General features: G+C 44.4%; 1 protein-coding gene across 1 annotated transcript in view; it reads left to right on the plus strand.

The window, feature by feature from the left end:
* The window catches only part of LOC119393689 (double-stranded RNA-specific editase 1-like), a 53,938-nt gene extending 39,246 nt beyond the window's left edge, over window positions 1-14,692 (plus strand). The window contains 1 exon segment of the mRNA XM_037660814.2: window positions 9,932-14,692. Coding sequence (XP_037516742.1) covers window positions 9,932-10,264 — 333 coding nt within the window. The 3' untranslated portion in view covers window positions 10,265-14,692.
* The last annotated feature ends 12,819 nt before the right edge of the window (window positions 14,693-27,511 follow it).

Genomic DNA, 27,511 nt, shown 5'->3' on the forward strand with positions numbered 1-27,511 from the left:
TGAACTACATGAGTGGCTATTGGTCTTTACAGGGCAATATTGCTCGTTACAGGGTAAGTACAGCATATCCAACAATGAATGTGTTATTGTAACCCTCCCCCCTTTTTTTTCTGTTGCGTTGTTGTTGTTGCTCGTGGTAAGGGAAATTCGTAAAGAGATGAGGGCGCATCATCTTTTAAGGCAGGGTTTGCTTGCATGCTAATGCACTGCTCTTTTACAGTATCTAGCAGGTTTTGGTTGCATTGATGTTTTCTAGCAACTAGGCAACCGTGCTTTCCAGGGAAACATTGCGTGGGCGGAGAAACTGCAACAGTATAGCTTAGCAAAATAATCTGGTCTTCCTTCCATATCCTAACGTAGGCATAGGCATTGAATGCCATTGCATTGAGCTGCGCACAACATGCATTTCCTGTTCCATGCCTTCGTCTGCACTGTGATTTCTCTGCCTTTTATGTCTTTTGTCATCAGGAAATCCAGTCACCATATCATCTCTTCCTCATCCGACGCGGCTGGGGTATCTGCCAGCACCTCTCTGCACTGTTCTTCCGCTTCTTCATCAGCTACCTCATATCAAATGTTCCTTGACGTGCACCATGTGTCATTTTGCTCTTAATTTGTTGGTCCTTCTTGGATATTTTTTTCTTTCCACATGATTGCGTTTTGTGTTCTTTATACAACTTAAAAACATTAAGTGTTTTTCTATGGGGCATATTACATAATCACTTACTGGCCTAAATCTGTCTGCGTGCCGAAATTTTTCATCACATCTTGATGCATGGCAGGTGAAAAGGCATATGAGAACCCTTCAGTGTTGTTGGAATTGCCATTACCTCTATCCATTGTTAACTTGGTTTGAATTCCCCAACTGAATTTCCTCAATATCCATTGGTTGTCAATCATTTAGCACTATAGCTGGACAAGGGAGCATTTTGTTCCACTAGAAGCAACAGCTTACGTATATAATCACTTCAAAGTGGGTTTATGTGATAGAATGTTTCATTTTTTGTATACATTATGTTTTAACGCGATAGCGTTAAAGAGCTCGTATCGCAGAAATTCCGCCGTCGGCGTCGGGGCCGTTGGTTGTGAGCGAAAAATCATCATCTTGTCCGTGACCGAAAAATCGAAAAAGCTGCAAATAAAATAAATAATAAAAATGTTGGGTCCGAGTGAGAATCGAACCCAGGCCGTCTGCGTGGCAAGCAGGTGTTCTGCCACACAGCCACGCCTCTGCTTGGAGCTGCGCTGAAAGTAACTTCCATGCTTCCCAAAAATACGCGTCCTGTATACAGGTGTCACAGTACGAGATGTAATATCGCAGTAATATTGCGTGGTACAAGCGTACATTGCCATCGGGCGTCACACCACGTCAATATCATAATGACTTGGTGGTTTAAAGACAGCTACCCATTACAAAAGGCACGCACATTACTGTGCGTATTCCCTTAAGACCACGTAGTGGGTGCATCGCAACTTCGAAAAGGTTTCTCGCGCAGAATTGCCCCTGGTTTAAAGCATGCTGCCCATTACATAAGGCACACACCTTAGTGCGCGCATTCTGTTAAACACTCGTAGTGTTCGAACTGCGCACTAGGAACAGAATATCGCTATGGCGTTCAACTCTTAAAGGCGAAGCTTAAGCGTCCCCCAATTTTTTTTGAATAACAGTTTTGAATTGCTACGATTACTTTGCCCCTTCAATAACACCTGATGTTCTTATTGGAAAAACAAAAATGCATTTGGCCAAACCTAGATGATCAAGCACTGTGGTTTCCGCTCTCGTTCTTTTCATCCTCGAATTCAAATTTTGTCTGACTTCCTTAATGATATGCCAAACAGCACATCTAGTATCCGAGATTTCGTCACAAGTGTCGGAAGGCCACATAAATGTCAAAAGGTTTCTTGTACCGTCACCTCCACGCAAGGTCGAAATGTCGAGGGCTTTAGTTTATAAAAATGCTTTGATGGGTAGGAGCAGCGCTTGTGGTCTGGGTTTTTTAAGGTGTCCCTATATGGGGCTTTGAATGGTGAATACGTTCCTTAGAAGTCCTTCAGGGAGAAAATTTTCGATGACTGCTCATAGTGCACAGTTTTTACATTTCTCTTTCTGCCATTGTTGTAATCGCAACTGCATCATAATTACAAGCATTAAATTGGCCTTCGTTTCATTTCTGCTTGATGAATTGCTTGTGGCTTTCACTTCCAAGATTCTTTTTCATTTCTTCTATCATCTATAGCCTGCTTTCACAGTGTGGTTGCTCTTCCTTCCAAACTTCTTTATTTCTGATTTTCAGTTCTTTGAGATTGCACCATGGCCAGTTTTTAATCCTTTTGTAGGTTTGCCTTGATTTTTCTTTCAAGCACAGTGTTTATTGCTTTCTCACTGTTGTGGCTCTTGCATTGTGGTTTCACATGTCCAAAGCAGCTTGCCTTGGCCTTAATGCTAGTGGATCTGTTGACTGTGCTTGGATGTTTCTCAGGCTTGGTACTTATCATGAAGTTTACTTTTAAAGTATTTGTTCTACCAATATTACCTACTTTGCCTGCCACGATTAAGGCTGTGACAAGCAGCTGCTGAACATATGTTAGCTGCTTTATTCCAAGCCACCATTGAACTCTCATTCTAATGAAGACTGCGTGCGGAAAAAAAATGGGGTGCAAGAGAGAGAGGTGGAGTGTAAATTTAGATATGGGTGCGAGCACTGCATGCTAAGGAATCACAGTAAAAATTAATCTGGGTTGTCTTCTGCTGCTGTGTAATTTGTCGTGTGGGGATTCAAGACTTATTAGTTATTATTATAGGCACTGCAGTTTCCCTTTACGCTAGGCATCAGATTTCGTAGCATGCATTTTTCTTCTCTGGGTTATGGCTGGCTGTGCCACTACCCACCTTGTACAAAGCTTAGATCCATAAATAGGAACATGCAAGCACATGCCCTTCACCTCCCCCCCCCCCCCCCCTTCCACCCTAATACCTTTTACCTTAACTCATCTGCAGTTGTGTCTGCTGTGGGATTAATGTGAATATCAATGTTCATAGGTTGTCAGATATGTCTACTGTAGTGACACTCAGGTTTTCAACACCGGTTTTCTTTTTTTTTTTTAACAGGTGTCTCGGTGTGTGTGCATTCACGAAATAGAGCTTCAAGCAAATACTAGTGCGCGCATTCTTCTGAATTGGCAGAACTTCGTAATAAAATTCCACATAATAGCGTCACGATTCCAAAATATTGCTAACTGAAACACCCTTCCTTGGCACTTCCTTAACATAAGGCTGTGCAGAAGCAACGTTCATGCTTCTCTTCATTGTTCTCCTCACTGAATGAGAGCATCTCGCTAATGCCACTTGCCCACAAAATGCACACATGCATAATTACTCTCCACTGTGCAGCTGGCTGCCAGGCTAGGAGAAAAGCAAAACTGCAAGTTTGGGAAACATTTTGGCCAGTGGTGGTAACACCTCTGTGCAGAGTTGAAAGTGCCAGCACATTTCTGTATTTATGGCCTGCTGAGATAGTGCAGAACATATTGCTTCTGTATATGCTAAGTATAATTGATAAAGTCAATGTGATCTTCCATTGCCGTTTGTCTTTAAGCCAGCAGTAATGAAAAAAAAATTACACATCATCTCCCCCTAAGGGCAACCATGGTGTGATGCGAAAGCATGGCGGGCGGTGCACATCAAGTTTCCGTTTCTCTTATGTGACTTATGAGACGGTGGCTGTCGAGGCGTTTGAATTATCCGTTGCCGACGCTGATGTTTACGTTCAGCTTCCCGAGCCTTCCTCTGCTCTGTGGCGATGGCGCTGCCGCTGCAACTAGGGTTGACGTTGTTCATGGCGTTTCACACACCGTTGCACAGAGAGAGAATGACGGAAGCACAGCGAACGCGCACTTTCGCAGCTTCGAGGTTCGCTTGCCACCGTTGCCGTTTACGTTCAGCTTCGCGAGCGTCCATAGCGCCGTTGCGAAGGAAAGTGCAACGGGAGCGAGCGCGCCGCATTATATCCGAGCGCACAGCTGTGGCGGAGAGAGAGAAACGGGAGAGGAGAAGCGAGCAGGGGCAGCGCTCACACCACCTCCTCGCGCTCACGCAAGGAGAGGGGGGGTTCGCGCATGCGCAGTATGGGTGCGGACTTCGCAGAATGAACATTGCCCCGAGCATAACATGCTTTCGCATCTAAGTTAGCTAACTTGCGGAGCTGCACACAGCTGTCAGCAAATATTTGTTGCAGCAAAACTTCTTTGCAGACTAGTTGGTTCATACTTGTAAACTCGACTTACTGCGCAACCAGCAGGAAAGAAGGGAGACAGGAAAGTGCGCAGGGAGTGACACACTTCCTGCTTTTGCCACTTCTCTGCAAATACCGTCAAGGTTCATTTCTTTCAACAGTTTTTGAGCCGCACTCTTTCGTTTTTTCGGACAAAAGTGCACCGCCTTGAAGTTCTTGTGCACTGCTTCTAGTGCCTTGTTCTGGTAGATCCCTTCAGGCAGAACCACGAAACCGCCCTCTTTGTCAGAGGTGAGAACCATTAATTTCCTTTCCCTAAGTGCATCGACGACGAACCCCAAGGGAGGCCTAGGAACCGGATGGTCACTCACCGTTCTCATCAGGCAGTCTATTCCATCCCCGATGGCCCTCTGCTGGTCCTGCTCTTGTACACGTTGGCCACTGCGCTCTTTCCTGTCTCCCTTCTTCTTTCCTGCTGGTTGCGCAGTAAGTCGAGTGTCAGCAAATACCTTGCTGTTGAAGCACCCTGATACAAATGGGAAGGAAATGCAACTACAAGTTGAGAACAAAAGGGTGACGCAGCAACCTGCATCCCCAATCCTGTCTTCTGGAAGGTGTCCCTATGTGTGTTAGCATTAATGTAAGTTGGAAAAAAAATGTACATGTTTATTTGTTAGCAGTATGTATCCACTAAGTTACATATTAACAGTATGCGCTTAATGCAAAGAAATGCTACTTCACAAGCAGACTTTGTTCGTTTGAGATATTTGTTATATTTCCTCGTACTCCACAAGCAGACTTTGTTCGTTTGAGATATTTGTTATATTTCCTCGAACCCGTACGTCTGGCAGCCTTTCTTCGGCTGACAGAAGCATTCCTTTGTGAGGATTGGTGAAAGGAGTTTCGAGAACTTCCGTCGTTCGTTTTTCTTGGTAAGGAAATGGGGAGAGCTCATTCCATAAGTTTATGATAATATGTGCTTTTCTTAGCATTTTCTCATCAACGCAAGGTGGCATCAAGCAGCAGAGATGTTTTTCAGGCAGTATCAGATATGTTCCATCACTTTGGCTTGAAACTGTCTTAGCTGTCAATGTAGACTGCCAACATGCCTGAATCGGAGCACATCCTTTGGTGTAAAAAACTAATTTATGACCCAGTGTTGGTGCAATGCACGCTTATTGTTATGGGAGTGCTAATAAATTTTATACGGCGGACGCGGGAACAGCCTTTGCTAGTCAAGAATTGCTTTCAAACTTGTTAAATATGCTACAATTTGCTTTGAACATAAAATTATCTGCAGCACTAGGGTGTGTCCAGATAAGATCGAACACGAGGTCCCGGTCACCATTCCCGATTATGATGAAATTTACTGTAGGTCTAGGCATTACACCCAGAACAATGGTTTCGCAGTTGTGCGAAAAAAAATTTTGTTCGCCTGAAAAAAAAATATGTAAATTTTGGCCACAAAAAACGCTTTTTCACCAATTTCGCGATTTCTGAATTTTGAGCGCACCTAAGAAAAAATCGGTGCATTTCTTCGTCACAATATTTATTCCCCTCAAAGAACAAGTGAAATACAATCTTATGAGTCTATTATTTCCCTTGCTTGTCGGAGCACTTTTGAAGAAAAAAAATCACAAACTTTGCACATCGCACAAAATACCTCTATTTCAGGAATTTATTGCTGCAAGCAAGTTAAAGTGAGGATAATCAAAATTGGTACATATTAACTTTGATACTTTCGCTCTCTTTTAAAATAATTCGCGTGGTTTTATCGCGCTCGGTTTTACTTGATAATTGGGCTGAAACGTAAGTGATTTACCAAAAACGCCGGACTTTGAAAATGATTTTCTCAAAAAGGCCATTTTTAATTTTTTTAAAAATCCCTCTGATTGAAGTCAAGGATGTCATCTACGATTGTGCAGAAAAAAACGTTGCATTATTTTGGTTGCTAACAAGTTATAGTGCGTCAAATGTCACCATGCCAGCCTAGCGGCCGCGTCGTTTGTTATGGGCTGAAACTTGGATATAAGTTGCTAAAAATGCTTGTACGTGACATAATCACAAATCAGCAGCTCTACACCAACAAATGCGCAGCCCGGTGTTATGGTTAAGCAAGCTTTGTCTTGGGATCAGCCGCTTGACAAACCCGCAGCAGCGGCCGCTCGATGCTGCGGGCACTCACATTACATGAGTACCGCTTCGACTGCGGATGAGCTCCGCTTGCGTGCCAAACTATACGCTTAGAGGACAAACGAGAGAAGGAATGCATCACTGTGAAAGTTAAAGGCCGTTAAGTGCCAACAAATGTCATAATATGCAACGAAAACTCTGCCGGCGATTTCCCAGTGAGTGCCTCCAGTAGTGCGCTCATGTGTTGCTTTCTTTCTTCAGATGGCCTAAATATAATTAGGTACATTCTATGAGCAACATATGGCACAAAAGAAAGCCATTGACGTCTAAAGAAAGCTGTCATACGTGCTTCCGATGGTCGAGCAACTCAAACTGCAGTTGTGCATCTCGTGCCAGAACACTTGTGTCAGCCGGCTGTGAAAAGAAGTGTGTCTAAGTCCATTACTTCATTAAAGAACCGCTTTTACAATACTGTATTGTTGGGCGTCCGCAGATGGAATATTCAACGCAAGTCGAGCGTTTATCGCGATATTATGCGGCTTCGGGCATAACAGCAGGGAAAAAAATACATCCGTGCTGTATTGAAGGAGCTCACTGGGAAATTGCCGGGAGAGTTTTCTTTGCATATTATGACATTTGTTGGCACTTAACGGCCTTTACCTTTCACAGTGATGCATTCCTTCTCTCGTTTGTCCTCTGAGCGTAGTTTGGCGCGCAAGCGGAGCTCATCCGCACTCGAAGCGGTACTCATGTAATGTGAGTGCCCGCAGCATCGAGCGGCCGCTGCTGCGGGTTTGTCAAGCGGCTGATCCCAAGACAAAGCTTGCTTAACCACGACACCGGGCTGCACATTTGTTGGTGTGGAGCTGCTGATTTGTGATTATGTCACGTACAAGTATTTTTAGCAATATCCGAGTTTCAGCCCATAACGAACGACGCGGCCGCTAGGCTGGCATGGTCACATTTGACGCACTATAACTTGTTAGCAACCAAAATAATGCAACGTTTTTTTCTGCACAATGGTAGATGACGTCCTTGACTTCAATCAGAGGGATTTTGAAAAAAATTAAAAATGGCTTTCTTGAGAAAATCATTTTCAAAGTTCGGCGTTTTTGGTAAATCACTTACGTCTCAGCCCAATTATCGAGTAAAACCGAGCGCGATAAAACCACGCGAATTATTTTAAAAGAGAGCGAAAGTATCAAAGTTAATATGTACCGATTTTCATTATCCTCACTTTAACTTGCTTGCAGCAATAATACTGAAATAGAGGTATTTTGTGCGATTTGCCAAGTTTGTGATTTTTTTCTTCAAAAGTGCTTCGACAAGCAAGGGAAATAGTAGACTCATAAGATTGTATTTCACTTGTTCTTTAACGGGAATAAATATTGTGACGAAGAAGTGCACCGTTTTTTTCCTAGGTGCGCTCAAAATACAGAAATCGCGAAATTGGCGGAAAAGCGTTTTTTGTGGCCAAAATTTATATATTTTTTTTTCAGGCGAACAAAATTTTTTTTCGCAAAACTGCGAAACCATTGTTCTGGGTGTAATGCCTAGACCTACAGTAAATTTCATCACAATCGGGAATGGCGACCGGGACCTCGTGTTCGATCTTATCTGGACACACCCAGTATTGTAAATGTGCGGAGGTGATACTTCCTGAAGGAACGCACCGGGCAGGTTTCTTCTCTCTAATAATTTCTATTTATCAAGTACAGCTTTCTTCTTAGGTTGCCTATGTTTGAATATTGGATCTTTATTTAGTCAAGGGCAATTATTGTTTAGGTCATGTCTGCCTCCTTTAACAAACAAAATACTTTACATGCATCTGGTGTGATGCTGTTCCCATGTTTCATTACCATCATTGTCATAGCACATCAGGTAACCTAAAGCGCTTGCCTCTCACCTGGATGCACCCGCCTCTGTGATCTAGTGGTAATGATGCTCAAATGCTGACTTGCACGTCGCGACATCAAATATTGGTCGTATTTTCGATGGAGGCAAAATGCTATAGGCCGGTGTACTTCGATTTGATGGTATGTTTAAGAACCCGAGGAGGTCGAAATTTCCGGTGCCCTCTGCTATGGCGTCCCTCATAATCATATCGTGGTTTTGCAATGTAAAACCCCAACAATTATTGCTACCTTGCTTGGATGGCTTGGTTGACTGTAAGTGGAGTCAAATTTTCAACATACAGCCAAATAATGTACCGTATAAGCACCTGTTTTAGCAAAACTTTACACAGACATTATACTTAGTCTCATTTAGAAATGTGAATTATTCACTTGAATATATTAGTTTGTTTTCTTTATTATCTGATCAGAAATATTGCTTTGTGACCACTACTACACTAATTACAGGTGCATGCGAGATGATACTCGACAATGAAAGCTAGCACTTGGTATGCAGTCTCCACCACTTGCACTATTGCTTTTGATCCTGTTATTACCAAACCTCTCTTTACAGGATTCACCTTCCCCCTTAACCTCTTTCGTGCCATGGGCTACATGAAGTTGTCTATTTGTTCAATTTAAACAGGCTACAGAGAGCTTGTCTCTTGAAATATGTGTCACATCTTTAGCCCTGAATTCCAGTTTCTTTTGTTTCCTTCTGCAGTGCTTTTAAGCTTTGGCTTAGCAATGAATCTGTTTTGTAAAGTATTTTGCTGTAAACAGTGTGGCCATTGAGTCTGCATTATAACAGCGTTGAAAGGAAGTAGTTAAGTGCTACTACATTCTGGACTTCCTTTCATGTTTTTTCTCCTTTTTTATTTCAACATTGCAGCTAACGCTCTTACAAGAAGAGAAGTGGTTCGCACTCCACTCTTCCCCTTTGCTTACTTTAGAAAGGACCCCATTTATGTATATATACCGTAGGATCCCGAGCAAGCCCCCCACCTCCTTTTTTTCGAGAGATTTGAGATAGCGCCAATGACAAAGCAAGCACCCCCTACCCTCCCCTCCTGCCATTTTCACTGTTTCATTCAGTGTTTTTTAAACATTGAATGCATGCGTACTCAATAAAGCATTTCATTAGAAGCATGGGTGTGCAATTTTTATTGTTAAGGGCTTTTCTGCCACCATCTTGAAATTTCATCCGCGACCAAGCAAGGGCCCCCCCTCCAAATCTTGCCAGATTATCTTTCACCGTAGGGGGGGGTGCTTGCTCTGGATTTTATAATATGTATGTTATTTTTACTCTTATGTCTGTATTATGACTACAGAAACCCCCGAAACCACAGGTTATTGTGCTCCCAGTCACTTTATGCGTTCACTCTACTTCTCAGAGCACCATGTCTAAATTCCTGGTGTAACCATGCTGGTGGTTCAATATATAATGGGTGAAATTTTCAGTTTAAAAAGTATGTACATAAAAACGCAAGCCTTGCCATCGCAGCAGATGTGAAGTGGGGCAATGGGACACTGAATACTCTTGTGGCAGGAGTGGTACCTTCAGTATTGTGGGAGGGTAATTATTTTCAACAGAAATTGATTTTTTTTTTTCATTACGATCAATTTAACTGTCAATCTTTCTCCCTCCCCTGTTTTCTTTTTCTTTTTTTGCAGGTAAACAAGTCTCCAAACTTCAGCATCAACTGGACAGCTGGCTGTGAGGGCCCTGAAGTGGTCAATGCGAGCACAGGCAAGACGGAGGAAGGTCAGGTGTCGCGCCTCTCCAAGCGCACGCTCTTTGACCGCTTTTGCCACTTGTGGGGCCAAGTGCCCTCCATCGAACATCAGGACCCCAGCCAGAAGCCCCGGCTCTATGCAGAAGCCAAGAAGTCTGCTGGCTTGTACCAGGAGGCCAAGACACGTGTGACCGAGGCCTTCAGCGCCGCTGGCCTCGGCACTTGGGTCTCCAAACCCATCGAGGCCGATGAGTTTGAGCTCGACTTTTAAGCAGCAATCGACGGTCTGCTAAGCAGTTGTCTCACTAGGAGCGAAAACGCTGAGCGTTTTCTCACACTCCCTCTCCCTTTCGGTTACAGTGGCCATTTTGTCACCGTTATTCATTTTTCTGAACTCGTCGTACCACAGACTTGCTTCCTCTGCTTTGGTTTTATCATGGTAGTTTGTGTCTTTCCCTAGTCTGTCTCTCTCCAGCGTTTTCTGAAACATTTTTTTCCCCCATTATTTCAATCTTTTTCATCACAATTTTATTGTGGAGGCAGGTCTGACGGTTACGGCTAGAAGCATCCATAGCTCGTATCGTTTACTTGCGGGAAAGGTTAGTGCACATTTGCTAGTGGCAAGCGCTTTTTGATATGAGCATGTGCCAATGGCTGCACCCGTAGTGCACGAAAGGACGCCTCTGAAAGAGTGAATCACTAAACACAATCCCTGGTCATTCGATTAATAAACACCTTTTTTTTTTTTTTTTTTTTTTTTTTACTGTTCAGTTCCATCGTTCGACTTTTCTTTTTTCTTGCCTGCGACTTTTCAGGTGCCACATGTCACACATTTCAAACCACTGTTCTCACGTTTTATGTAGGCTTGTAAGGCAGTGTCATCCATCGTCACTCTCGCCTCACAGCGATGCATTCGGTGTTTTCAAAACCGAGTTACATTACTTTCAGATTGTCATCAAACATAACTCTACACAAGTGGCATTGAGGCCAGTAACCTCTTGTAGAAAACTAGATGGCAGTAATCACACAAAATCGAAGTCTTCGCGGCTGTTTTCTCATTCTCGACTTTGGCTAGGACCCGCACTGCACTTGCTGTGCAAGTTTCCTGCAACCGCTTTTCATCTTTGAAATCTTAGTGCCTCGCTATGCACGAGACCACACTGAGGGAAAAAAAAATAAATTTACATACTTGCACGCGGAACCCTCACAAATTAAGTTTTCAGTAATTTTAAGGACAAGACTTTGTTAAGTTTGTTTATTTTATGCAGTCATCAGTAACAACATTACTGTAAACTTTTGCACCTTCATGAAAGCTTTACACAGTGTCAGAACCTTGGGAAGCTTGTTTTTTTTTTTTCTCATTTCCTTTCATTTTGCCAGCACTGATTAAATCATTCCATTCGTTACTCCAAGAAACTAAAAGGGTGTGAGGGGGCAACAGTTGGCACTTTTGCAGTGTTTTATTAGACTTCGCGCCTGGCCTAACCCTCATTGCCACTTCCGTGGTATGAAAGCAGCAGATATGCACACTTGGAACAGCAGCACTGTTTACAATGCTGTTTAAAGGAGCACTGACATAAAAATTTTTGGCACGTTTCTGGGAGCCTGTTAGTTCTAATACAGCACAACTATGTCACTTCCGGGCAGCCTGCATAGTCTGCTTGCATTCTTTTGCCTGATGCATGTGCTGCATGATGTCGTCGTCATCTGTGGCAGCAATTTTCTTGAAGCTTTCCACACGTCCGCTATGGGCACGGACTTGCAAGCAGCCACCGAATAGTGGTCATTTGGCACAAGCATGGCGGAAGGGCAAAAGTGACCATGACATCATCACTACCAGCTGCACCAACTCCGAGCTCAACTGCATTGGTGTCTTCATGAAAGTTGGGGGTCCCCTTCAGGTCCCCTAATGAAATTTCAATGTCACGAGGTGCAGCGTGTAGTGCTCAGTTGCACACACAAGCTTCTATATTCATTTGAATTATCTTCCAAGCTATATTCACTGTTAAGGTTCTGTACAGGTCATACTATCTCAGCAGTGAAATCTTCTGTCAGTGCCCCTTTAAAACATTTCTTTAGTCTGAACGAATCATAAGCACTCCTGTGTTGTGCAGGCATTCTTGTAAAGGAGTAAGGGGAGAGAAAGAAAGAGCAAGCGCTTTCATAGGGATTGTGTCACTGCCAATGGCTCTTTATATCAACTACAAAGTAAGCATATTTCACTGAAGCGAATAGATAGTTAAATGTGGAGTTGAAGAGGTTAGCACTGCTACTCTCCTTGACTGCTGTTTTTCCTAAGTGGTAATATGAACACGAGGTTAAAATGGTCCGTTTTTAAAAGGGTCTTTCTCCTTATGCTATCTATGGTGTGTGTTGTGTATTCTGTGGATTTAAGATGTTTACCATTATTGTGTGCAGTTCGTGAAGGCTCTGAAATGCGTAACAGTGCTAAGTCAATATTGGAGTGTTAACTGCTGGAGTCTTTGATTCTTTTGATACACATCTGTAGCAACTGGTCATCACTTGATCTAGTTGTGTTCCCCCAAGCCTTTTCTATATTTTTCATACAGGAAGTGTGGAATATATCTTCGTTGTCATTTCATTATGGTGTTTTTTTTTACTTTTCGGCTGCTTACATTTGCTATAGTACAGGCTGGTGGGGTTTTGAAACAGTTGTCTGTTCTGGTTTTGGTTTGATTCTGCTCGGAGGGATTGCATTGTGGATCTGCTCCTGAACAAAAAAAAGATTGTCTGATTTTTTTTTTTTTGTGCACAAAAATTCAGAGATAAAAACTGAATGTATATTTTGTCCAAAAATGGATTGTTAAGGAGGTTCAGCAAGATTACATGTGTTGCAACATCTGAAGCAACTCTTCGTGGCAAAGGCAGTATGACAAAAAATGCCTCAATGCACTGAACATCACCTGGGAAATCATACATCAAATCTACTGTGTGATATGAGTAACCTTTGTTTGCGTAAATGTAATTTTTTATTGCCTAGGTTGGCCATGCCTTGCTAACCTCTATGGCTGATGCACAAAGGGCTACTTGAGCAAGTGTACAGTTGCGGTTGCCTTCTTCTGCATGCAAGCATTTCTACTGGGCTTTGATGTAATGCTTAAAGAATTATTCGCTAGTACACCAAACGGCACACCTGGATTAGCATTGGTCTGCCCAAAGGATGTGCAAATGCTGGTGTTGCCCAACATTAGTATTGTTTCAGAATTCCAACCTTGCTGTTGAATCGAAAACTGATTACGGAACATCTTTCTTTTTTTTTCACTCCAAAGCAAAGCACATGGCAGTGTGTTTTGTTCCAGTCATAATCACCATTTTATTTTAACCAACTTTTCATTTTTGGTTTTCATTACATTTCCGCCATGCCGGACAGTTGTGAAAGGCAAACAGCCTTATGAATATACAGGCTTCTTCCATTATAAATGCGTACAGTAAGGTGAGGCATATAAGACTCCTCATTTGAAGGCAGGGCTTGCCCTAATAAAATTGAAACTGACTGCAGTGACGGGGCCAGTCACTTTTAACAACTGATGACAGCAGCCAATGTGCAACCTACATATGCACCCTAATAAACGGGCTCTACGTTCACTTTTCATTGCGCTAAGCCAGAGCATTGCATCCACGACCAGACAATTGAAGATTTGAAATGGAGTCTCAATTTTTTTTTTTTTTTCTCATTGACAGAATCGCAGAAGCGCATCCTATCCCTACGTTATGCGCCTCGCTTTTTCAAGTGACACTGTTGAACCACAGACTCCTAAAGCATGCTGTTTCGCTGTTAGAGTTCGGATCAGCCAATTTGGGTGGGTAGGGATATCGCAGGCGCTGTATGACAGTGCCCATCACGGCATTGGTGCTGCTAAAATGACTGGCCCCGTTATCGTAGCGAGTACCAATGAAACTTTAGAAAACAAGTCCGCAGTACAATGATGCTCTTCTCTCATGCTTGTACTCATGGTCTTCACATTTATAGCCTCCGTATTAAAAACAAACATACCTAAAGTAGCATAGGCACCTCTCTCTCTCTCAGCATTTTCCCGCCATTATCAACAGTTGGGAAAACATTCTTTTTCAGGAGAATTTTTATGTAACTAGAGTTGCTTTTTTGCTGCGTCCTGTTAAGGGTATCTCCTTTATTGAGAATTGTTTATACGTTACGCTCCCCTTGTCATCTGCACGATGCAGTGTGTGTAAAAAAGCATCACACTATGGGCTTTGTAGTGTTTGCATTGGGCACAGATTGGAGTATACCTGTTGTTCTTGAGTGTGTGGTTTTTGACCAGTCATTATGACAAAGTGTCTTGACCTTGCACTTTTGTGTACATAAAGATGGGCTCAACGTTTTCTTTCTTCCACCCCATGTTCTTGAATACGACTGTACATATGTACTGCTAAAATTGTGTGTGAAATTCCATCGTAGTGTGCTTGCCTGCGTTATTACAATTGGTTGCATGGGTTTAAATGTTTGACAGGCAATTTTATAACTTGAGGAAACGTTTCATCGCAGCAGTAAACTTGTTAACTCGCAAAGCTGTGAACTGTGGCGCTGGTACCACACGTGCACACTGAATGATTTCCTGGTCTGCCTCATTCTGAAGATATTGGGAATGCTTGGCTGTACTCATGCTGTAAGATCCACTTTATCACAGTAGACACGATAAAGTTTCTTCAAGTCATCTGAGCACATCTCTTGTCGTGAATGTTCACTGTGCATGCAGTGCAGTGTGGGCCATGAATGTGTGTGAAGAGCAACTCTTAGCGATTTTTCAAAGTCGGTGGGTCTTGGATTTCGAAAATGTGTTCTATTTGGCATTTTGATCAGTACTGAATGTTTGTTTAGGCCCCTTTAAAGGAGTACTGGCCCAAAAAGACATTCTTTTTTTAATGCTTGAGCCCTAGATTCGGAGTGTGCGAATAGTGAATTCTAGAAATTAATCGAATGCTGTTCGAATACTTTTCGAATACTAAGGCAACCATTTTCAAAGCAGCCCAAGAATTCCACAACATTTGATTTAAAACAAATATTCACAAGCTTTTACAAAGGAACATTATGACTACTTTTACCGACAAAAATAGCACAATTGTTTACACTGAGGGATGTTCATATACAGCAGCAACTAGATCCTTCGAAGTATTTTGTAACTGTAGGCTGACGTATAGCAGTGACTACAGCATTCACGGTGGTGCTTTGTCCACAGCTTTTAAATGAAACTGATACATAAATACTAAGCAATTTTCTTGAGTTAACATAATCATGAATGTCATAGTGAAGATGGTAGATTGATGACACTGTCAATGCAGCGACACTGAAGTTTTAAACAAAACGCCTTCATCCTGTGATCAATATGGTGTCGATAGTGCCGCAAGTACATGGGCTGCGTGCATCTGGGCAATTGGATGACGAAAACAAGAAAAGTTGCCCCCCTCTGTTTCAACATCTCGTTCCTTCAAGCTCTTTTGGTCATTGCTGATTATTCTAAAAATATTGGGTAATTCGAATATGCCCTATTAGATTCGAGCACCAAATCGAATAGAATGCTATTCGATTCGTTATTCGAATTTTCGAATATTTGCCCACCCCTACCGTATATGCCTCATCAAATGCGAAAATTTACCAGCGTCTCGTGTAGGCGTGCCCCGTCGGCGACGGCAACACGAGTGACGCACAAAATCATCTCGTGATTTGACTTGACATTGCGTGATGACATCATATTACAATGTACCTTGGTCAATGGTGGGTCAATCACGAAGGCCGTGCAAAACCATGTGAGGTGCCTCCTATCCTGGAGGCAGCAGAAAACCACATTAGGCGCAGAAAGCTTTCAAAGTGGCGGGGCGGGAACAATACATCAACTGAGGAGAAAAAAATCACAGCAAATTCACGAAGTAAATGATGACGAGTGGACGACACTCTGGGGGATCATTAACCGTGAATCCCCCTCCCGTACATTGCCCACTCGATCATGCAAAGACGTGACGTGTGTGCAGTATATACAAGGTTATTTATTAATCACACTGCGTATATGATGCTGAGATGTGGGCAGCGGTTTCCTTTCATTATGACTGCCCTATGATCGGTGAAATGTAAAGCCAAAGGTTCTTGTATGGGATCCAATCTGAAATTTAAGAATACGATATCAATGCAAGTCTCTGATCGAGCCTGAAGGAAGTGTGGCGATGGGCAGCCTTCTTTGTTTCTCTTCCGTTTTCTCTTTCTTTTCTCCCCCCTTTTTCTCTTTAATAGATTCTTTCTCTTTATCTTTATTTCTATTTTTGTTCCTATTTTTTATTTCTTTCTATTTCTCGCTTGCTTCCTCTTTTTCAATTTTTATGTGTGGCTATGATCATCATAAAGGCTCTCGAAGAACGAGAGGAAGAAGTCTTATCTTTGGCGCGAGCGCTTCCAGTACTAGCATGTCACAACGAGGGAGGGACATGGCTTGTGATCATCATCAAGGCGCGCGAAGAACGAGAGGAACAAGACTTTTTGGCGCGAGAGCGAGCGCTTCTAGTACTAGTGTGGCTACAACGGACAAGTCTCGACCCTAAGGAGCTTCACCCCTAAAAGATGGCTTTTGCCTTCCAGTCGTCTTAGGCGAGTGCATAAGGAACCGTGATTTTTTTTCCTTTTTTTTGCAATAAGAAGCTAACAACCCACTTACCACGGCTGGAAACCCCGTTTGCTAAAGGGCACGACTGTTAATTAGTTGGCGATGGTAGTCGCACTTTCAGTTTCAGAGAGCACCAAGAGAAGTGGAACGAAGTGGGCTTTTCGTGTGAACATAGCCGGCTAAGTGAACACACAAAATCATGTGCGTGGACAACTCTTTTCAACAAAGGCTGCCTGGGTGCCACCATAATCTCTGTGGGATGTAAATATGCGTGACCCCCAAAAATGCACTGCGTAAGTTAATAAAGGAGGTGTTTCCTCTTTCCATCAAAAAGGTCTGGAAGGAGAGGGCTCTCACCGGGAGCGCACCAGTTGCCACAAGCATGTTTTATTAATGGCCATTGGAGGGACCGACTGTAGCGCCGCCACATGGTAGAACCTCATATGCCCTTCTAGCAGGGGCGTAGCCAAGGGTGGGGGGTTGACCCCTTCCCCGAAAATTTTCAATCTTGCGTATATATACACGCTCACACAAATGCACGAACATGCATAAAGTATTGTTGAACCCCCTCTCCCCCAAAAAATGTTTCTGGCTACGCCCCTGCCTTATACATAACTTGCAAGTGACGTCTGTTCCTGTCTTCCGTCCGCCATCACCGAGCACATGCGTCTCAGTGGCCGCGCTGTGTTTACGTTCGTGCGTGGATCGTTCGGCGTAGTGCTCGTGTTTTGATAGTTTGCCTTGCGCTTATGACGAACGAGAGTCGTTCAGGACATTATGCAGCCTGCAGTGTCGTCAGTGCTGTCGCACGTAATGGTTGAAACGACTTCGCACGAGTCACCTACAGCGGCGCTCAAACTGCACAGATTTCGTCACTGATTGCTGCATAAAACATGACCCAATAACATGTTTGGCGCCCAGTCGGAGTTCGTTTCACCAAAGAGCTAAGAGGGCCTCCCGAAAAACCAAGGTGCGTTCGCTGTGTGCAATTCGGTGCTTCACGTTTCGACAAAAATTGACCTCGCGCATAACCCCGTGGTGATACACTCGGCGAAAAGTTGAGGAGATTCGGAAGCATAACTCCGCACACACAAACGTTGTACAACGTCTGCGGTCCTTCCTGTTTACGCACGCATAAGCCATGTGCTCCCATCTCGGACCTTCCTGTTTACGCACGCATAAGCCATGTGCTCCCATTTCGTGCGGTCGCACGGGTTTGTCATCACGTTTGGCAAACAGTACGCGTCCCCGCGTCTGGTCTTTTTTTAGGGGCGAAGCTCCTTATGCCGTGGGTCTGTCCATCCTCCGTACATTTGTTCGTTTGTTTGTAGTAGCCACCTCTAGTTCGTGAGAAGCGCGCGTTCTGGTATGCAGAAGAAGACAACGTTGACGAGCGAGACTCTCGTTGCGTGTTCGCCTGTGTGGCGTTCTTTCTTCTTCACTACGTCTCGTGTTTTCAACGACGCCCGAAGACAACATTTCAGAAGTAACGCGCCATGAGGCTCCCTCTTGGCGCGCTTTTTCTTTCGCTGGAAGACAAGGCTACAGAGACCCATCCACGACATAGCCGTTAACTTTGCAGTGGTCGAACGTCTTGGCAAAAGAGTGCCGTTCTCTTATGTTTTCTTTACTTGTTGTTGCCTTCTGTAGTTTCCCGCCTGCCTAGCTGGTTTTATGTCAAGCTTCTATAAAAAAATACCAACGACACAGAGCCACAACGGTGAATATGCTGCCATCGATTTTGATGGATGCGTCATCATGACCATGTACTCCACACCCAATTTGTCGAGTTGGAATATCAAGACATTCATTGACACGGCATCGTGTAATTATGACAAGTACAAGAATAGACAATTTGTGTTAGTTGGTGACCTGAATGTCGATATTAACGAAAAGAACAATGAGTGGTTAATACAACATATGGCAGCCAAATATGCTCTCACCTGCACGTCCACCTGCACAGGAACCGCTATCCCTTCATTTCACGGACCATAAAGCCGTGATAATGAAGGGACAACGCAAGCCAAACATCATCTAATTAAGAAAAATAAAAGTTTGATGTTTGTAATATACACACAGTGTTTCTCACTCTATATGACGATTGATGGGGCGTTACACAGAAGATTCACGGTTTTCCGATGATATCCTCCGGAGCTTCGCCCCACTCACCATCATTCACCACGTGGATATGCTGTGATTTTTTTTTATTTACACTTCCCGTGCAGCAGCCAAATATCGCACAAATCGCCGTTGAGATGTGCAGCGTTGACGGGAAATGCGAGAGCCGCACAGCTCGAGTCGGTGTCGTCTGCTGCCATGTGCTCGGTAACGGCGGCGCATGCCGCGAAATCGTACCCCAGAGTTCCGCGGTGTGACGTAGTTGCAAGTTATGTATATGTACTACTACATTTTCTCCCTGAAAAAAGCCGTTGGCATATGTACAAAGAAAAAAAATACGGCAGATCCCACGCACTGTGGGAATCGATGCAATGCGAAGCAGCCGCCAGAGAGCTGCTACATCGCCTTGTTTGCCTTGGAGACAAGTGAAGTAAATCATGCCATGACATATAGTTCACTGTATATCGCATGTTTGACATGCATGCATGCATGTACAATCAGGTATATGCCATGCTAATGAAATGTACATTCTGGAATATACAATGCATGACCTGTCATGTCCATGACGCACTAGTGTCATGCCACACCAATTTTGGTATATATCCAGTTAACAAAACGGCCGGAAGCGCACCATGACAGTGTCATGTAAATGATGTCGTACATGACATGCATGTCATGATATTCATGTTACCACCTCTCATTTATGTTCGCCATACAGTCTCGTCGCGCAATACCAGTTTTGGTGTATTGATATCAAGCGAGCGAAATGCCGCGAAGGCACCATGAGCGTGGCATGTACATTATGTCGTACATGACTTGCCTGTCATGATTATCAAGTTTCCACCTCTCATTTACGTTCATCATACAGTCGCGTCGCGCAATACCAATTTTGATGCGTATCACGCGAGCGAAACGGCAACGATCGGACAATGATCGTGGCATGTAAATCGTGTCGTACATGACTTGCATGTCATGATTTTCACGTTATCACTTCTGATTTACGTTCATCATGCAGTCTCGTCGCGTAATACCAATTTTGGTGTATATCAAGCGAGCGGAATGGCCGCGAGGGCACCATGAGCGTGGCATGTAAATCATGTCGTACATGACTTGCATGTCAAGATTTTCACGTTACCACCTCTGATTTCGCTAAGAAATGCTTCGCATTTAAAATTTACATTGCACAAATTGGATGTTGCTCCTAGGTTCTACGAAGAGAAAGAAGATGGCAGATGTCGGCGCCGTTACGCCGACAGTATTAAAAATTTTAAAGTGAGCTGGGGCACTACTGCACAGGCAGACTCATGCAGCGCAGAAAAGTTTCATACTTCCACCTTCACTATTTTCATATGCCTTTATCACAACAAAGAACAAGATTATTAGTGTCCGCAGGACATCAACCAACTGGCCGGCTAGGGACGAAAGGGGCTAGGCCCGTTCTAAATGCGAAGCATTTCTTGGCGAACTTCTGCGACTTTAAGCGTATCTATCTATCTATCTATCTATCTATCTATCTATCTATCTATCTATCTATCTATCTATCTATCTATCTATCTATCTATCTATCTATCTATCTATCTATCTATCTATCTATCTATCTATCTATCTATCTATCTATCTAGCCGCCTACGACTTTGTGCTCTCCTGGCCGTTTCGTTAATAGCATGTACACCAAAACTGCATGGCGTAACATGACTTAATGACAAACATAAATGACAGGTCATAACATGAAAATCATAATATCCGTGTCATGAACGACATGATTTACATGCCACTGTTTTGGCGCTCATGCGGCCGTTTCGTTAGCTTGATATACACCAAAATTGGTATGGCTTGACAAGAGTACATGGCGAACATAAGTGATAGGTCCTAACGTGCCATTCATGACACGCATGTCATATACAGCATGATTTACATTCCACGCTCATGGTGCGCTCGCGGCCGTTTCGCTAGCTTGATATACATCAAAATTGGTATTGCGCGACGTGACTGTGTGACGAACATAAATAGCAGGTGGTAACACGAAAATCATGACATGCATGTCATGTAGGGTATCATTTAGACGCCACGCTCATGGTGCACTCGCGGCCATTTTGTTAACTGGATATATACCTAAATTGGTATGGCATGAGAGGAGTGCGTGACAAACATAAATAGCAGGTCACGCATCGTATACATGTAGCAGAATATATGTTTCATTAACATGGCATATACCAGATTGTACACGCATGTATGTATGACAATCTCGCGATATATAGCGAACTAGATGTCACGACATGAATGACTTCATTAGCCTCAATGACAAACAAGACGATGTATGCAGCTCTATGCTGGCTTCTTCGCATTACATCGATTCCCACACTGCGTGGGATCTGCCGATTTTTTTATTTATGTACATTTCCTCTGCAATACCTTATGAAAGTCGCTGAAACCATAGGCGTATCTACCGGGGGGGCAAAGGGGGCGCTAGCCCCCCCACTGAGAAATGTCGAGGGGCGGAGCCCCCCCCCCCCCCACCCCACTTTCGACAGTGGTTATTGTCGGCTGCAGACAGGGAAACTAACAAGTCAGGCAAAGTTTTGCTTGAACGCAGCAATAACGTAATATAATAAAATTTGTCCTACGATTCTGCTCTGACGATTGTCCTCTGTGTGTCATGACCACGCACTGTAGGCTACCTGCGGTGCGGGCTGCGTATTCCACGCTTGTGCGTCTTGCGCTCGAGCATTGCAGAGGAGGCTATCGCTAAGCAGGGGCTCTATAATATTACAGCAATCTGTCATGATTTTATTTTGTTCTGCCTGGCCTGAAATTTAAGTAATCCGCTACGCATATATGGGCGGGAACCAGTAAACGTGTTATAGCACGCTCAAACGCTCTCCTTTTTCAAGAAATTCAGTTTCTTTCTTTGAAAACGAATAGCATCGCCACTGCTCCATATTCAAGCTGCTGTGACTTGATGAGTGTGCAGAATGTCCAGTATTTTAGTTGTGCCTAGGCAGGACAGCTAAAATAGATTCCCGCTTTAGTCTCCGATTAGCCTGCTTCACTTGGTTTATCACATGGTAGCCTGCAGCGATCGTGGCGGCTTGTAACAAGGCAGTGGACTCGAGCACATTGAGAAGCCTAGCTTTCAAGTTTGCCCCGTCACTTGATCTACCTCACCAGGGAGATGATCAGCATCCACGGTTTTCTGGGCTAAGAAGGCTGCCTACCTTTGTGTCTGTTCCTAATAATGTTTATTTCTCTATCTACCCCTTTGTTAGCAACGATGAGTCCCCAGAAACTTGTACTCGCGCAAAATCAACTCAACATCGTTATACTACAACAGAAAGTATCTATTATACACATATGAATCCAATGTGATTGGCGGGCAGCCTTCCTAAATTACGTTCAGAAAGAGACACTGTCTGGTTATTCCAAAAAAAGTTATTGTTCAGCACAGTAATGTGCTGCTTATTGTGCACACTTCATATTAACGCCGCGAGTTTTCGCAGACTTGTGGCGTCGCATAACAAGGAGGCGATTTTACGGCACATTGAAAATTTTTGACGAATAGCGAAGAACCAATGAAAAACAACGCGCCGTATTGAAAATAGTTCATTATTATTTTTTGCGCAGTCATGCGTACGTGGTAACTACGCGGTGGATCATTACGCGTCATTTGTGCGTCGTTTTACGAGCAGGTGCTGTGAGCATAACCCAGAAAAGTTCGACCAGACCAATCATTAACAGCTACCGACCTATACGGAAGGAAACAATGCGGTGTAGTTTAACGTTATAATCCCCCAGATTTTTTCAACGAAAATTTGTGCTTACAGAGTTTACGTAGGCTATTTACTTGGAGGAACCGGAGGGGAGGTGTATAGGGCCACTTCACCGATTTTTCGTCCACCCCCCACTCAAGCTGGGAAAAGTAGGAGGGCAAGGAACGACACCTAGTATATAAATTCGTAGTCATTTATATTCTTATAGCTATACACAACCAGCTCAATGTGGTTGGCTTAAGTATTAATCGACTTAACTTGGTCTTCTTCTTAAGAAAGACTTTATATTAGAGGGTTCTAACAGTAAAGAAATTGGCACTCCGCTTATCCTGAAGGCTTCTGCGAAGTACCTTGCTTTGTCGGCCACATGTTTTGTTTAATAGGTGAGAATTTAAGGTGCTAAAGTCCATAGCAGGTTCTTCATAGTCATCGTATCTACAACGCCGAACTAAGACTGGGAAGTTTGCTGATGCAATGCTCAGCATCGCACGGGTTCGCGACGACTGACGGTGCCTCTGCATGTATGAGCGTCTGCATGTATGTTCGTACTGATGGTTTCGCTTTTGCTACGAGCGCGTTTCGGCACCGCGCTGTGAACTTTAGGCCGCAACATATGAGAATTTGTGAGTAAACAAACAACTACTGTTGCGCGGACGCTATCAGAGCAGTTCAAAAACAATTTCCTTACAACTGCGGCTTCGGTGAGCATGGCAACCTTGTGATCTGCCGTCCCGACGATTCAGTGTTTTTTTTTTTTTTTTTTCGGTCTAAATTCGGGTACGTTTCAATGTCATTTGACAAGCTGTCTCGCACTGCGTATTGATCGGTCTTCTCAGCGGGCAAATGCCGCTGCTTCTATTTCTTCATTCAGCGCATTCGTTTCGTTTGGTGCTCACACAAAACGTCAGCAAATGCGACGCCCTTTTTTAATGCTCCTTAATTATCATTCCGTTTGCATTCCAGTGAACTTGCCGCTCTCTGTCATCAACAAATTCATGGACCAAAGCTTCACCACTTCGAGATTGCTGGTGGAAGAAGAACCAGTCTACAAGACCGAGCATGTAGTAGCATGCGACGCCTAGGAAAAGAAAGAAAATACAGTAACGTTTGCCGGACTTGTTCTGCAAACGTCGGCTGTGAACTAGGACCCACATGAGCTTGAAATAGCGGTGAATAAAATAGAAGTCATTGCAGCAACCAGCAGCCGCAAAACAGGACAGTAATTATTTGGCGAGTACCCCAGCAATTTTGGCAGCAGTGTCGTGTCTAACGCGAACAGGGTGGCATCTTTCCCACGTAAATAAATGAGGCTCCAAGAAAATACATGGGGTTGGCCGGTGGGCCGATCACGGAGGCAATGCAAAATTTATGTAGCTTATGAAGCAATGCTTGCCTCATCAAATGGGAAGGTTGCCCGTCGGCGTCCCGCGTCGGCGGCGTCAACACGAGTGATGCAAAAAATAATCGTCACGTGATGGTGTCACCATATGACGTCATCATGACGTCACAGATCGTCAAAATATGTAGCGTCATTATGACGTCACATAATGTGACTTCAAATGATGACGTATTCAGACGTCATGGTCGCTTTGCATTGCATCCGTGATCGGTCACGGAGGCCGTGCAACACCGCATTAGGCGCAGAACGCTTTTGGAGGGGGGCGCGGGAAAATCAGTACATCGACTGACAAGAAGATGGCTTTCGCCTTCTAGTCATCTTTAACGAATGCATCAGGGACCCTGTGCGTTTTTTTTTTTTTAATTTAACGTATCTAAACAATGACTTGCGCATCTGCAGCCGATTTTGTGGACGCTGAGCAGGGGGCCGACGATCAAGAGGTCGCATTGGAGGGTTCTGAGATGGCATCGCACGTGGTAAAAGGTAGCGCTTTTACCATCCTGTGGCAGATAAGCATCATTTGCCGGTGGGAAACGCGCGCGAGCCATCGTCTCAGTGCGCGCTGTCTGCTACTCACCGAACATCGCAGGCCCGACGCAGTAACAAGTCTTCGTCGCGGAAGTGCTTGTTGCACACCAGCCTCATAGCGGATGGCTACTTGCCGGTTCTTAGCTTTACAACCCATGCTTCACGCTGTTTCTTGTCCCGCGGTTACCGGTGCAGGCCGACACTGGGCTCCTTTGCGTAAGCGCGGCACTGCGGCACCGAGCGGTAGAGCCCCATGTTCGTCGCCTTCGGAGGCAGCCACTCTATTACAATGGTTTCAATTGAGTAGAAAATGAGAAAAAACTTCCGAATTTGAACAGACCGCAGCGCATGTGGGACTTGAAACTCGTTTTCAAAGCACGCGGCAGTGCGCCACAAGCTGCCGACGCGGCCGCTGAGACCACGTGATCCTGCCAAACACGTCACGCCGACGGTGGCGCGGGCGCTTCCAGTGGTGGGCCTCGAGGCCAATATACGACAACAGGAACAGAGATAGAGGAAAAGATAGGAAGTGCTTAGGTAGGAGCTTGCTATTTTTCGGTTTGCGGAACTAAGAGTAAACATTATTAATACTTATTCTTGGGCGAGTTGGTTCATATTGTAGATTAAGGGGGTAACAGCGCGAACACACACCCACAAGAGAGACGACAGGGACACAAAAGCGCCTATGAAGCATTCAACTCAAATGCTTCATGTTACAGTTTAAGACAGCAGTATAAAAAAAAACACTGATACACAGACGGTTGAGTGCCTTCTCAGCCTAGCAGTTCATTCACACAAATCTACGAAGCATTCAACCCAAATGATTCCTGCTACAGTTGAAGACAGCAGTATCAAAAACCATTGATACACACACGGCTGAGTGCCTTCTCAGCATAGTTCATAAAAAAAATGTTATGGAAACAGTCACTGGAGATAGAAGTCACTGTGCTGCCGAGCCTTTTTCCTTTTCGATCCTCCGGGGTCTTGTCCACTCGGTGCCTTCTAGGCCTAGCAGTTCATAAAAAATTTGGAGGAAAACACAATCACTGGAGTTATTGTCGTCCTAAACAATAAACACTAAATGCCTAATAACCACTTCCCGCTCTTAACACAAAGCTCACGATTTGTTTCACAGTACGCACACAATCACAAGACCCTTGTTTTCAACCAAGACTCGTTTTCTACAAGTATGCATACATCCCAATTATTTTTTTCAGCACGAACTGGTCGGCAGGGGGAAACACTCGTGAAAAATTTTTTCCTTGATTGATTTTGATGAAACTTGCAGAGTTCGCATATATTTTTGTGCCGATTTCAAATATGCAATTATTCTCATCACTGTCACTTTTCTTTGACACCTTTGTCTGCTCGATCACTTGTTTTACAGAGTAAGCTCACAACAAAAGCTAGTGTTATAGGCACTAGAGCACTGCACGGGCCGTAATTCTCGGCCCGGGCCCGGCCCGGGCCCGCAATTCGTTCAAATTTACCCGCCCGAACCCGGCCCGGTGACTCAAAATGATACCCGGGCCCGGCCCGAACCCGAAAAGAAATTTCGCCTACCCGGCCCGGCCCGGCCCGACTGAGGCCCGACCCAGTGATCTGGGTGGTGTTGCCCAAACATGGAATCGACAGCAAGGTGTTTTAAGTGGCAAATATCTAGGCTTTGTTGGCATATGTTTCGCTAACAATTATAAACTTTAGGATACGGCAATTTCTTGTAAAAAGGGGTTCACGGTGCAAAAAGTTGAGCGGACATATTGGATAATGGATACAATGATTGTTTGCTCGGCAGTGGTATACCGTACCCATGTTTTTCTGCAAATACTCTGGGGATCATTAAGGGCGTTTTTTAGCAGACGTTGTAGCAACAAAATGATCTGCAGCACGAGTTCAGTTTCGATAGGGAGCGCAATAACAACAAAGGATAAACTTTATTATGGTCCATCGGAACGCGCTCTAGCACGTTGCGGGCCGCTCCGACATCGGAACAGAAAGACCAAGTCTCTCTGCTGCGTCGCAGGCCCGTTGGACTGCCCATATAGCTGTTCTAGCGCGGAGCTGGTAATAGCAGCCACCCACTTGGACGGCGTGAGGACTTCGCCGCCACGTAACACGGAGCACCGCCAGAGCATGTGTTCGAGATTAGCTTGGCAGAGAACAAAACGCTCACTTCACTTTGCTTTTATTGCACTCTATAGCCTATTGAAATTTATAGCATGCTGTAACCACAAAGCCAATCGTGCACCCTTCTCGATATGTAGCACCTGTTTTCACCATTGTAATACCTTGCTACAGCAAGAAAAAACAGAGAGAAAAAAACAAATTTGTGACCGTTGCTGTAAATACACTAATTTAGGTAAATAAGGTATGGAACCGCGTGGGCAGGGTTCTGTTTGGTGTCACAGAAGTCTGGCAACTTGGGGAAGTGCGCCCCAGTGATACGACACGGGCAAACCACGGACGCGTGCCAAGTTGCCGGCAGTTTTTCCCTGTTGCTCAGAGAAGGCCCTCTGCGCCCTTCGGGCGCGGAAACCTAATCGTGGCTTCGCCCTCGCTTCGCGAGTGCGGCCATTTCGCTAACGCTCAATGGCCGGTTGGCAGGGTCTCGATCACGCGCTGTTTAGCCCGCGCGCCTGCCCCGAAGGGGCAGGCGCGCGTCCGTGCCCGTGTCACTGGGGTGCACGTAACCCACGAGCCGCTTCGCGCTTCTCAGTATTTTGCCAGCGTCTGTGGTGTGCCCAAAGTTGCCAGACTTCTGTGACACCAAACAGAACCCTGCCACCGCGTGCACCGCGTGTATGCGTATAAGCAGCCAAAAGGAAGAAAAAAACTATTTGTCATAGCATTATTTTCATATACAACACCACTGCTAGTATATACAGTCTATAAGTTTCTTATGGCATAGTTTATAGTTTATTTCTTCACATGTTATTGTGCGAAAAATCAAAGTATCAAGATATTCCTGCTTTAAGCACGCCATGCGTTGTTGCATCACATATCCTGCCGCGCTAAAGGCCTGAACACACGTACGCGTTGCAGCGTGTCAGCGCGTGACTTTTTGACGCAGCGTCGCG

The sequence above is a fragment of the Rhipicephalus sanguineus genome, chromosome 5, assembly GCF_013339695.2.
Source record: "Rhipicephalus sanguineus isolate Rsan-2018 chromosome 5, BIME_Rsan_1.4, whole genome shotgun sequence".
Lineage (NCBI taxonomy): Eukaryota > Metazoa > Arthropoda > Arachnida > Ixodida > Ixodidae > Rhipicephalus > Rhipicephalus sanguineus.